A 13,780-nucleotide genomic window follows, 5' to 3' on the forward strand; every position below is an offset into this window, starting at 1 on the left:
GGGGAAAGGCACAAACGGGGGATATTAGGATGCTTGGGAAAAGGCACCCCATGATGGTTTGGCTTAGGGGTTCCAACAGAACGTTTGTGAAGCATAAAACTCATAGTTGTTCTTGTCACGGTGAGAATGTGCAGAAAGACAGTAAGAGACTTGTTTCTCTGCTCAGCTACAGCCAACACGAGAAAGCAGTTAGCGGATTTTCCTCAAAGGTGGTGTTGTGTCGGACTCACAAATGGATACAGAGACCAAACTCAGCACGCTAGATTTTTGCCCATGAGAAGTAATTCCTGTCTAATGAGACATTTGGACCACTCAGGAGTAAGAGTTCGTGTCTCTGGGTCCTTACTTTGCCTGTCCTTCTCAGGGTCGGCTTCTTGATGGCAGGAACTCTGGGTGCGGGCCGACGGGGAAGGAGCTGGGTCACCTGGTAGGACTCTGGCTTGGCCACCCCAGGTGTGCGCTCTGGCTTGGAGCCCCCTGGGTCTCTCAGGACCATGGCATTCAGGGCTTCTTCTGGGGTCCCTGGAACGTAAGATTGCACGGCTGGGGGTTAAAGAGAAAGGCAATTCACTGCAAGGCTTACTCTCTAGACAGCCTACATTCTAAGGAGAATTTAGTGACAACATGTATTCCCTTAAAAAAAAAAAAATCTTTGAGGAGTGTCAACTTTGGCCCTCAGCTACTCATGCTCATCTTCTCAATAGGGGTAGTGGTCTGGGGTCCATGGACAGTTCTGGTGGGGGACCAGTAGGGCCTTGACATCATAGGCAAAGTCTTCTGTGCATGTGGATATCACAGGGGGAGGATCCAAAACCCACCCAAATTTCCAGGGGCCCATGACCAAGAAAATGCCAAGCTAGGGCCCTGGAGACAATTCAGATCTCAAAAATCTACAACTATCGAATTTCTTTTAATAAGAGCTTTATTGAGATATAATTCACATGCCCTAAAATTCACCCTTTTAAAGTGGACAATTTAGTGGTTTTTATTATATTCTCAGAGCTGGGCAGCCATCACCGCTTTCTAATTCCAGAACATTTTCATTACCCCCAAAAAGAAACCCCATACCCATTAGCAGTCATTCCCCATTCCCTCTTCCCCCCGGGCTTGGAAATCACGAATCTACTTTCTGTCTTTAAGGATTTGCCTGTTCTGGACATTTCATCTCAGCTGAATCATTCAACACATGGCCTCTTGTGGCTGACTTCTTTCACTGGCAGAATGTTTTCAAGGTTCATCCACATTGTAGCGATATCATTACTTCATTTCTTTTTATTGCTTAATAATATTCCATTGTATGGGCATACCACATTTTGTTTATCCATTCAATTGATAGACATGTGGGTTTTACATCCGTAGAATTGCAGTTATTTTTTAAAGATAATAGAAGAAACCATTTGTGGTGGTGTTACCCTAAAATGGTGTTTCTCAACCTCTGAAAACATGCCTTCTTTAAATGTTACTTGAGAATTCCAAGTAAGTTAAATATCCTGACTGAAAGCAAATTGTCATTGTAACTGTGTGTCTTTTCAAAGTAAATATCCCCCATCTCCAGAAGAGATTCTGGTACAAAGTAAAAACAAACACACAAAAATTTTAATTACCAGTAATTTTGAATGAGGAAGGTTCTGAGTTAAACTGTGATTCATATGGGTGAAGGGAAGTAACAGCAACAAAAAATTAACAAGCAGGACAGGAAAACTGGACAAATGGACATGGGAATCCAGGGTAGAAAGGGGGAGCATGCTGTCACATTGTGGGGATTGCAACCAGTGTCATAAAACAATATGTGTATAAGTTTTTGAATGAGAAGAAAAAAGAAATTAACAAGCAGTGGAGCAGAGAAGAGATCCTACCCAGCAGCAAAGGATCGTCTATACTTGCTGGGGATTTAAAAAGTGGATTTTGTGCCTGGAATAGGCCCCAAACCAAAACTCTTCTTACCATTTTTAAAATGCATTTTAGTTCATTTCAGTCTCTCCCATAAGTGACGTGTAACAATCCTTGGATGCTTTTTATATATGTCATGGATTGAATTGTGTCCCCCCCAAAATATGTGTTAACTTGGTGAGGCCATGATTCCCAGTATTGTATGGTTGTCCTCCATTTCGTGATCTGATGTAATTGTCCTATGTGTTGTAAATCCTAATCCCTGCCTATGTTAATGAGGCATGATTAGGTTATGTTAAAGAGGATTAGATGCAACACCCTGACTCAGGTCACAGCCTTGATCTGATGTAAGGGGAGTTTCCCTGGGGTGTGGCCTGCCTGCGTCACCTTTTATCTTATAAGAGACAGAAGGAGAAGCGAGTAGAGAGAGAGGGATCTGACTACCACCAAGAAAGAAAAGCTGGGAGCAGAGTGCATACTGTGGACCTGGGATCCCTCTGCTGAGAACCTCCTAGACCCGGGGAAGATTGATGCTAAGACACATGGAGAGCTCCAAGAAATGCTGGGCTCACAGATGTTAAAAGGAGACAAGGACCTTCCTCCACAGCAGACAGAGAGAGAAAGCCTTCCCCTAGAGCTGGCACCCTGAATTTAGACTTAGTTTCCTAAACCATGATAGAATAAATTTTTGTTTGTTAAAGCCATCTGCTTGTGGTATTTCTGTTATAGCAGCACTAGATAACTAAGATAATGTATTTACTGAACTTTGAATATATATTTTTAAATAGGCAATAACTATAGTAGTAGAATTTTAGAAAATGTTGCTAAGGGGTCAAACCAAACCAAACCCATTGCTGGTGAGTAGTTTCCAACTCATAGTGACTCCATGTGACAGAGTAGAACTTCTCCATAGGGATTCCTACACTGTATTCTTTATGGAAGCAGATTGCCAGGTCTTTCTCCTTCAGAGCCGCTGGGTGGGTTTGAACCACCAACCTTTCGGTCAGCAGCCAAATGCTTAACCATTGCACCATCAGGGCTCCTTTCTTAAAAATCTAACCTGTTAACCCATTGCTGTTGATTCTGACTCATAGTGGCTTTATAGGACAGAGTAGAACTGCCCCACAGGGATTTTTATGGAAGCAGACTGTTACACCTTTCTCCAGTAGAGTGGCTGGTGGGTTCAAACCGATGACCTTTTGGTTAGCAGCTGAGCACTTAACCACTGTGCCACTAGGGCTAAGGGGTATTTTCATTTAATACTGCCTCCAGGAAAAAAAAAATTCTTTTTTAGAGCACTTTAGTAGGAAAAGGAAAAGAAAATAAGGTTTTCCCCTTAGCCCACCTCCTTTGGCTTCCATGAGACACCGGATTGCCGCTTCCGCCTCCTGAGCATTGCTGGTTTTGATCTGCTTGACATTGTATGGTTTACTTATCCCGGTCCTGGCTTTGGGCTTGAGGACAGAATGAGGAAGGCAAGCACATTAACACAGGTAGGAGCAGGGCTTCACACACATGTTCATCACCTCCTGCTCTGAACACATATGAAGTTTACAGATTGAAACACAAACTCCAGTATGAGGCGCATCCGTTGATACTCTCAGATCGAGAAGAGGGAGGGAACGATACCAATAGCCACCAGTTACCATGGAGTCGATTCCGACTTACGGCAATCCTGCATGTGTCAGAGTAGAACTGTGCTCCACAGAGTTTATAATGGCTGGTTTATCAGAAGTAGGTCGCCAGGCCTTTCTTGCCAGGTACCTTTGGGTGGACTTGAACCTCCAACCTTTGGGTTAGCAGACTAGCACGTTTACGGTTTGCACTCACCCAGGGACTCCCTGGGTGGAAAACCCACTGCCATCAAGGCGATTCTGACTCATAGCGACCCTATAGGACAGAATAGAACTGTCCCACAGGGTTTCCAAGTCTGTAAATCTTTACGGAAGCAGACTGCCACATCTTTCTCCCTTGGAGCTGCTGATGGGTTCATACCACTGAGCGCTTAAACCACTGCGCCACCAGGGCCCCTTTGCCTGGGTGGAAAGCCCGCCCCCCAATGACCTGTCTCTTCTTGCCTCACTCACTCTCTCACGGAGGTGACGGCAGCGGAGAGGGGAGGTGAGGAGGCGGCAAGTGTTAGATTTTAACAAGGGTCAATAAGAGGCAAAGGGCTAGAAAGACAAGTGTGCAGCTACGCTCGACTATATGTTATCACGGGGGAAAAGGACAGCAAGGATTCACAGGAATTCACACATAATTCCTGAATCTCAGTTACGTCAGCAGATAAAATCTGAGTGCCTCCTGTGTGCCAGGCACTGTTCCAGGCAGAGGGATCCAGCCGTGCAGAGAACAAGACAGCGCCCCTGCCCTGCATGGGTTATATTTGAGGGAAGGACTCTCTTTTTTGTCTCCCCTCAACTCACTTTCCGCCAGAATGACCATCTTTTTGTCAGGACGTCTGGTCTGAACTCCTCGTTTCTCCCTCCCCCCAACCATGCTCTGCACTCCAAGGACAAAGGCAAGAATCAGAAAAGAGAAGCAGATGGGTCTGAAAACCCACAATCCTGCCACACAGGGGCACCTAGGGTTTTCATCAAAGGTGATGTCCTCTCTAACACCCTGTACAACCACTTTGTTGTCAGCTGCCGTCGAGCCAGCTCTGGCTCATGGTGATCTTACGTAGAACAGAACAAAACGCTGCCCAGTCGTGCACCACCTCCATGACCGTTGCTGTCTGAGCCCACTGTGTGGCTATTGTATCAATCCATTGTACTGGGTGCTTTCCTCATTTTTATCGACCCTCTGCTTTACCAAATCTGATGTCCTTTTCTAGCAATTGGCCTTTCCTGATGACGTGTCCAAAGGAAGTACTTTGGCCACATACAACCATTTACAGCCCAGTAAAAGGGAGAGGTTTAAAGAGACAGAGATCTAGGTATTCACGGAGAGGAGGCGACCCCAGGGGGGCCTCTGGGCTGACGGCGAGCCATGGGCAGCCCCTTGGGGTGAGATGCTGACCCGCCGTACTTGGGCACAGAACTCACTGGTTGCTGAGGTGCTCCTGGCAACAGCTTTGCTGTCTGCAAAATCGAGTACTGCCCGTGGGTGCCAGAGGAGATGGACACGTCCGAAGCCGACTTCTTCATCATCAAACCAGCTGGAAAAGCCAACAAAAGCAGAGTCACAGTTTCAGCGGAAGTCCTGGGCTGTTGCAGGGAAGTCCTGCTAGACCAGGGTGACATCCTGGCAGACGGCAGAGTTACTCTGAGTGCTCACAGATGCAGAAGGCTTACCGTGAACTGCCTTTCTCTTTTGATTCCCTAACAGCTTGTGCCTATTAATGTCAAGCATTATTTGAATGCAAATCCAGTCTAACATACTGGGGTTCGAATATGATATAAAACTCAACTGATTTTTTTAAATGGTTTGAAACATACTGCTAATAATATGATCAAATGTTTTAAATGTTTGCTGGGAAAAATCCTAAAATCCCAAAGCAGGGGAATAAATTATGTTAAATTATACCTGTAGTTGCCAACAATAATATTTAATGACACAGAAAAAGAATGATACATTAAGTGTAAAAAAGATAAATTACCAAACAAAATGGATACCCATTTTGTAAAAAATAATAACAAATGGGAAGACATAGATCTATATAACCGAAAAAAAGGCTGGAAGTCTTTTTGTTGACAACTGTTACCTCTAGGTAGTCAACTGAATTTAAAAATCTTATGCTTCTTTATATTTCTCTACTTTTGCAAATTTTCTACAATCATATATGACTTTTGTACTCAGCAAAACAAAAATATGCTTAAAAAGTGATGTACTTCTGGCTTCCAATAGCCTATTACTGTGATGCACACGTGAGCTATTAGGAACCCAACTCTGAAAATAAAGCCTTAGAAAGTCTACATGCCTGGTTGTCACACTTTGATTTTTTTTAGGGGGTGGGGGCGCAAGTAAACAGTAGAGGTGAAACAGAAAGCATGTGATGACTTTCTCTTCAGGTTTAAGGAAAGTGTGATGAGCAAAGCATTGCTTTTTGAGGAGCCAGAGAGAGCCCTGTCCTAGAAGACCCTGCTGAGGAAGAGCTTGCTCTGGGCCTGAGGGCAGCTGGTGGCCAGCAGCCCCAAATCACAGCAGGGGTTAGAGGCGGTGCGTGCGATCACCTCGCGTGCGGGGGTGGGGCCTGGCTGTCCTAGATTTCCAGTAAGTAGGGAGAGGCTGGCAGCAGTCACGGAGAAAGGAGGCCACCTTTGAATGACAGAGCAGGGGGGAGAAAGGAGCTGGAAAAGCCCCTCCCTCGGCTGTGCCCACTTTTCCATCTATAAGGTTTTAACCTGGAAGCAGCAGTCAGAGCAGGATGAAGACCAGCTTTGTAAATGAGTCCCTTCATTTGCCCAGAGAAACACAGCTACCTCCAGTATCAAACACGTCACGGGTTTGAGACAAAAAGGAGCCTGGCATGAGGAGAAAATCATGGGGGACTCGAAAGCAAGGTCAGAGCTGACTTAGAAGCAGGATTTCAGTAGGAGGAAGTGAGCGATTATTCCCAGCAGGCATGGTGGTGGTGAGTGGAAAGCAAGGAGAGGCTTACTTGGAGGGGGGGGTCTCTGCGGTGGGTGAGGTGGCCGAGGCCTATTGGGGACCGACAGAGACCTGCTTGGAGAACGGTGGCGGAAATCCCCAACGGCTTCCAGCTCCTGCTTTAACTCCGCCAGCTCAGCATCATCTGGAGGACATGCGGGACATGCATGAGACGGTCCGTCTGTGAGGCAAGGCTGTTGCCCGGGTCTGGGACGCCCACAGGACAGTGTCCACTCAGGAGCAGGCGCCCCTTTCTGCTGGCGGGGCAGGGAGGGAGGAGGGACTAATGCCTGCTTGGAATATTCAGTGAACCAAGGACGGGGCTTATTTTCCAGACATGAGAGACACTGGAAGATTTCCCTGAGGAGGTGTGTTTCTTTTGGAAATAATCAACATGCCTGGCATGCAGAGTGGAGAGACAGCTGGAAACCAGAGCCCTGAAGGCTCACTCAGTCGCTCACCCCACAACACAGCCAAGTGTTTGGAAGCCGAAGATATTCTTACTCCTCTGCCAGGAGGGCAGCCTACTGCCCGGCGTAGCTCCTAGTCTTGAGGATTCTAGGTATCGGACAAGTGTCTGCCATCTTGACAGCACCCACACGTTCTCTGAGGCTTGGAGGGGCATGGGGAGGTGTTTGCTTCTGTTCTGTTACCAAAAACCAGCTGCCATCAAGTTAATTCCGACTCATGGCAACTCCACGTGTGCAGAGTAGAGCTATGCTCCATAGGGTTTTCAAGGCTGTGACCTTTCAGAAGCAGATTGCCAGGCCTTTCCTCTGAGACACGTCAGGGTGGACTCAAACTGCCAACCTTTTGGTTAGTGGTTGAGTGATTAACTGTCTGTTCCCCCGAGGGGCGCGCTGGTTTCTGTGTGATTACAGAGCTTATACATTCAGGGCAACTTCAGGTCTTCTTTTCCCCTACCACACCACAGCCCAGTTCATCTCACTCTGGCTCATCCCTCAAGCCCTCCAGCTCAGCCCTGTGTATCTCTGCGGCTGAACTGGGGAGAAGCAGAGTTCCTCCTCCTAATGGGCCTGCCCGAACACCATCACTGCACAGCACTGAGCAGATGTGCACTCGCCGCCCGCCAGGTGGCCGGGCTGCCTGAAGAGTCCCACCTTGCTCAGTTAATGTCTTTACTCAGAAAGGCCTTTGTGCTCACACCAGCTCTGTCCTCCGGAGTCAGCCTGGGTGACAGCCACCCCAGAGAAAAGGCCACCTCACTCCAGGGCAGGAGCCCCTAGTCAGAAACACACAGAACCACCTTGATGCTCTGACAAGGCAGGTCCAAACCAGGCTGTGCGTGCAGATCACCAGGAAGCTTTATGAAACTCCTGATCATCAGTGTCCCCCCACCAAATCCCAGTTTCCACATGGGGCTCAGGGAAATGACTGTGTAACAGCTCCTAATGATTCCCTGTACCCAGGCCATGCATCCACTATGGGACCATCCCATAGTCAAAGGGGCTCAGGGGTCTGTCTCTGCACCTGTCCCTGCAAAATACCCCCTGGGAGGCCCCTGAATTCACTGTCACACCTGTTCTCTGTTCTCAGGCCCCATTCACAGGGTCCTGGCACATGGCGGGAGCCCTGCACTTGCTGGTCAGACCGTCCCTCCAACGGGGGGGCAATGACTCACAGCAGGAAGACAACCTTGGCTGTCTGCAGAACTGTGCCAAAGAGTCTGATGCTGGAACACGAACTACCTTACTTTCCAGACCGTGTAATTCTACCAGTATCAGTCTAGGACCAACTGCCGTAAGTCAGTTCTGACTCATGGTGACCCCGTGTGCATCACAGTAGAACTGTGCTCCACCTTTTTCAATTATGGTAGTATATTATCTATTTTATAACTATACAAAACAAACTAAAGAAAATTATAAATACATAGGTGCTCCCCCAAATAAAATCCACATAATCATTAGGAAAGAGGAAATTCATAAATAAATAAATGTGCTGTGTATAAATGTTTTCAATTGCTGGTTTTTCGGAAGTAGATCACCAAGCCTTTCTTCCAAGGCACCTCTGGGTGGACTCAAACCACCAACCTTTCAGTTAGCAGCTAAGAGCGCTGACTGTTTGCAACTCCCAGGGACTCCCATGTAACTCTACTGGGTTTTAAAACTTAGCTCAAAGGAGTTATTATACCATTTAATCTAGGAACTGTGCAGATCAATCAATAGAGCTTTTCAGCCCCTCTTTATTCAGGTCTAAAATGATTTAATGATGCTAATGTATAATACGGGGAGCCTTGGTGGCACAAGTGATTTGTGATTGGCTGCTAACCTAAAGGTTGTCAGTTTGAACTCACACACAGCTCCACAGAAGAAAGTCCTGGCAAACTGCTTCCGTAAAGATTACAGCCAAGAGAACCCTATGGAGCAGTTCTGCTCTGGAACTCAAAGGGTCATCATGAGTAGGAATCAACTTGATAGCAAAGGGTTTTTTTTTTCTTTAATATTACTACATAATAATAAATATAATAGTATATCAATATAACAATACATCAGCAACTCAGGACATAGATATTAAATGCCTTATGGGATTAAGTCAAAAGTTTTTGGGGAAAAATCAAAAATATAGAACGAATTCAGACCTGTGACCACATGAATAGACAGAGGAGATGAGATTGTTGAGCATCTGGCTTTTTACAGGGACAGAAGTTGTAAAAACATGAAACAACTGGAGAAAACCAGTGTGGTGAAAGCTGGGTCCCTCTCCACAGTCCCGTGTCCACACTGACTGTGACTCTTGTCCTGGGCTCTGATGGGCCATGCTCACTTGGTGGGACCATTATGAATCCCAACTGTGAGGGAGAAAGAGCGTATCTGTCCTGGGTGGAAGTAAATGCCGCAGGCTGTTTGGGAACGGAAGGTCCACCTACCTTTGTACGTTGGCTGCTGCTGCTTCTTGGTGAGTGCAGGTGACCTGCTGGGAGGGGCTGCTGCTGTGGAGCTAGTGGCTTCCGGAAGGTCGTCTCCCAGCAGCTCACTGTCAGAGACCACCGGCCGATTTAGCTCTTCCACCAAATAGTCCTCATCGTCTTCCAGAATGTCCCCTTGGAGCAGGAAATAGATCACAGAAGACAATGAGGGTGAAAAGCACCTACTCTTTCATCAGTGGGTCTATTTTGACATGACGCCTGGGGTTCCGGCCAGAACACACGTGGTTTGGGCCTGAAGTAGCACACATGTGATCAGAGACAGTGCTGCGACCCCATCACGCAGGAGGCACGGGGCCAAGCTGACACCTTTAGAGCCACGGTTCTTAATCTACCTTTAGACGGCTCTAGGATCCCACCATGCTACCCGTGAACATAGCCTGTACTTAGCACATGGAGTGCAATGCTTGTACTCTGAAGAGTCTTTAAACCTTTACAAGGCAGGGCTTTAGAAGGGGGCTTTAAAATCTCATGTCTTTTGCTAGAATGTTTGCATGACCCCCTTCACCAGACCCATGGAAAAGTCCTCACAGGGTTACTAACCTTCAGATTCATAGTCCAAACTCGTGAAGTCAAAGTTTTCCTCTAGCAAGTAGGAATTGGCCGTGGGAGACAGAGAGGCCACGCTCTCCCGTTTCCGAATGATTTCCTCTTGCAAACCTTTCAGCCAGTCCTTTGTCTTGGGTCTAATCTTCACTGCTCTGCCTTTCACCTACAAGGGCAGAGTGACCATCAAAATAAATAAGTAAAACCAACTCCTTTCAGTCACAGAATGCTTCTCACACAACGCATCACGCACTGGGAGCCAGGCCCATCCTCACGCTTTGCCAAGATGGCAGAAAAGTTGAGGGTCCCAGCCCCAGCACAGCTCTCTCACAGTTGGTCTAAATAAAGGTTGAATCACCATCTCCTGCTTTTCTTTCCATGTGAACTGAAAACCGGAATATTAGCAAAGCAGAAACTACATACGAGCTGCATATTCTAAAGAGAAAGATTAAGACATGGTCCCATGTGGAGGTCTGAGAGAAGGCAGCCAGGTCACTCCATGGGAGCTGGACTCTCAATCTTGCTCTTTCTCCCACGCTCTGCACATAGCCAGGGCTGGACGCTGGACAGCTCAGTTAACCAGAGGAACAAATCCTGGCTCCCTCCCTCATGCATACCTACATGTGAAGACACAGGCCAGGGCAAGAGGAGGGGGACAACACGGCCACATCAAAGCAGCAGAAAACCTAGCATCTGGGGTCTTAAAAGCTTGTGAGCATCCATCGAAGATAAAACTATTGGTCTCTACTCATCAGGAGCAAAAGAGAAAGAAGGAAACCAAAGTCTCAGAGAAGAAACTAGTCTACAGGGCTAATAGCTTACATGAGCCACGGCATCATCTACCTTGAGGCCAGAACTAGATGGTGCCCAGCTATCATTACTAACCGTTCTGATCAGGAACACAATAAATGCACCCTGATAGAATGGCAGAAAAACGCAGAACAGAACTCAAATTCTTAAGAAGTCCAGACTTAATGGACCCGTTGAGACTAGAGGACTCCCTGAGACTATTGGCCTGAGACACTCTTTAAATCTTGAACTGAAACCATCCCGAGGTCACCTTTTAGCGAAATAATAGACTGGCACACAAAATAAAGGATATCACCTGTGATATCCATTAAAAAGCCATCTATATGAGACCCAAAGGTCAACAATTACTCTGAAGCAAAGATGAGAAGATAAGGGGGCAGGGAAACTAGAGTATGGGAAACTGAACAACCAGAACACAAAGAAAATGTTGACACATTGTGAGAAATGTAACTAATGTCACTAAGCAATTTGTAGAGAAATTATCAAATGGGAACCTAATTTGCTGTGTAAGCTTTCACTGAAAACAAAATAAAATATTATTTAAAAAGCATCAGAAAAACATGGGGATCCATCAGCCCCTACTCCACAGCTGGTCAGTGTGACCTACCTTCATGCCATCCACGTCCAGGACGCTGAGAGCCGAGTGACTATCTGCAAAAGTCACCAGCATCTGCCCTTGGTTGATCCTGGAATAGATAAAACACGCCAAGTCAGCCAGAGAACCGCGTCCTCGAGGAGATCCCACTCTGGATCACGCCAGCTAGCTGCGGGTACCTGACGAGAACGATGGTCCCGTAGTTCCCCAACGTCTGCATAAGCTCGGCGCGCAGGTCCTCGGGGAACTCGCTCCTCTCTTCTAAGGTTGGCGACTGGAGATTTACCACGACGGTGGCGTCCAGGGGGCCCTGGAAAGAGGAGACCTCCTGGAAAACTCTCTCCCGGGCGTCCGCATCAATTTCTTGTACCTCTGCCTCCACGATGGCCAGCACAGGTCTGTTAGACACAGAGGGAAATGGAAACCATGAACCTGCAACATCGACATATAGAGGACACCCACCCAGTCAGCAGCGCCCGACACCTAGACTTTGCTGTCGCAGTGAACGTGGACCACCCGCAACTGTGCCCAGCGGAGAACGTGGACCACCCACAACTGTGCCCAGTGGAGAACGTGGACCACCCACAACTGTGCCCAGCGGAGAACGTGGACCACCCACAACTGTGCCCAGCGGTGAACGTGGACCATCCACAACTGTGCCCAGCGGTGAACGTGGACCACCCACAACTGTGCCCAGCAGAGAACGTGGACCACCCACAACTGTGCCCAGCGGTGAACGTGGACCACCCGCAACTGTGCCCAGCGGAGAACGTGGACCATCCACAACTGTGCCCAGTGGTGAACGTGGACCACCCACAACTGTGCCCAGCGGAGAACGTGGACCACCCACAACTGTGCCCAGTGGTGAATGTGGACCATCCACAACTGTGCCCAGCGGTGAACGTGGACCACCCGCAACTGTGGTCCCAGGCCAGCTGTCTTGTCCTGAGGACCTCCATTTTTATCTTAAGCCAATCTCAGTATTAGCTTAGCATTTTTATCTAAGGATGATCAGGTGGCCTCAGGGTGGGAAGGGGTTGAGGGGAAATGGGGAGCAAATGCTAATACGTATGGGGTTTCTTCTGGGATGATAAGATTTAACCCAGGAATCAGAAAACAAGCAGGTTTCGGTAAAGAGTTTTTCTTTTCTTTTCTATTGCTGTAAGAATATGTATAACACAACGTTTGCCAATTCAACGTTTTTGACGTGTACAATTCACTGGCATCAATTACAGTAATCATGTTCAGCCACCATTACCAATAATCGTTGCCAAATCTCCCATCGCCATAAACAGAAACACACTGCTCCCTGTGCGTGGCTCCCCTTTCTCCTCTCTCCCGCCCCGGTGTCCACTCATGTACTCGGCTCAGCAAAGAGCCTTTCAGTGGTATCTCCAGTACTGCTAAGGATGCAGACAGACGGACACTCCTTCTTGGCCAGAGGTTCCAGCTTCTCTGAGGACTACTCAGCAATTTGTATTAAGAGTATCAAAAATATTCATCTTTTTTCACTTAGTAGTCTAACTTCTAGGACTTTGTTTTAGGGAAATGATCAGAGATTCAGACAAAGATTTATAGACAAGGTTGCTCAGGAAAGCATAGCTGATAGGAGGAGAAAAAGAAAACAATCTAATTGTTCCCTAACAGGGAAGAAGTTATGAGACATCTGCGTAATAAAACCAAAAACCAAACCCATTGCCGTTGAGTTGATTCCGACTCATGGCGACTCTATAGAACAGAGTAGAATGGCCCCATAGCATTTCCAAGGCTGTAATCTTTATGGAAGCAGACTGCCACGTCTTTCTCCCGCAGAGCGGCTGGTGGGTTTGAACTGCCAACCTTTCCGTTAGCGGCTGAGCACTTAACCACTGTGCCACCTGGGCTCCTCCATGCAATAATATGCAATGTAATCATTAAGAATAATGTAGTAGAACTCTGTTTGACATACACAGGAAAACAGATGGGTAGGAGATAATACAGTTGCCACTGTGGTTTTAATATAGGGATGGGTGATGTGTTAATTATTTACAGAATCTTAGAAAATCCTTTATTATGAAGATTATGTAAACTTAACTAAAGACATTTACAATATAATATTAAGTGGAAACAAAGCAGAATACAAACTAGCATATATTATGGTGGGAACCTTTAAAATGACGAACACTGCAAAAATGAAGTGATCTGATGGGATGATGGTATCACGTGGCCTCGGGCTGAGAAGGGGCTGCAAATGGGGAGCAAACGCTAAAGTGTATGGGTTTCTTCTGGGGTGATAAGAATGTTCTAGAAGTGATAGTGGTGAGGGTTGCACAACTCTGAATATAATAAAAACCATCGACTTGCACATTTTAAATGGGTGAATTGCATGGTATATGGATTATATCTCAACAAAGCTGTTATTT

The 13,780-nt window shown here is 46.9% G+C and overlaps 1 protein-coding gene across 1 annotated transcript in view; it reads right to left on the bottom strand.

Moving 5' to 3' along the window:
• Positions 1–13,780, bottom strand: part of SYNJ2 (synaptojanin 2) — a 125,946-nt gene that overhangs the window by 2,917 nt on the left and 109,249 nt on the right. The window contains exons 19-26 of the mRNA XM_004368807.1: positions 11,558–11,776; positions 11,391–11,469; positions 9,971–10,139; positions 9,371–9,544; positions 6,494–6,628; positions 4,938–5,050; positions 3,236–3,344; positions 347–522 (exon numbers count right to left, since the gene is read on the bottom strand). Of these exons, the coding sequence (XP_004368864.1) occupies positions 347–522; positions 3,236–3,344; positions 4,938–5,050; positions 6,494–6,628; positions 9,371–9,544; positions 9,971–10,139; positions 11,391–11,469; positions 11,558–11,776 (1,174 nt within the window). The remainder of the gene's footprint in view (positions 1–346; positions 523–3,235; positions 3,345–4,937; positions 5,051–6,493; positions 6,629–9,370; positions 9,545–9,970; positions 10,140–11,390; positions 11,470–11,557; positions 11,777–13,780) is intronic.

This window comes from Trichechus manatus, unplaced genomic scaffold (genome assembly GCF_000243295.1).
Source record: "Trichechus manatus latirostris isolate Lorelei unplaced genomic scaffold, TriManLat1.0 scaffold00002, whole genome shotgun sequence".
Classification (NCBI taxonomy): Eukaryota; Metazoa; Chordata; class Mammalia; order Sirenia; family Trichechidae; genus Trichechus; species Trichechus manatus.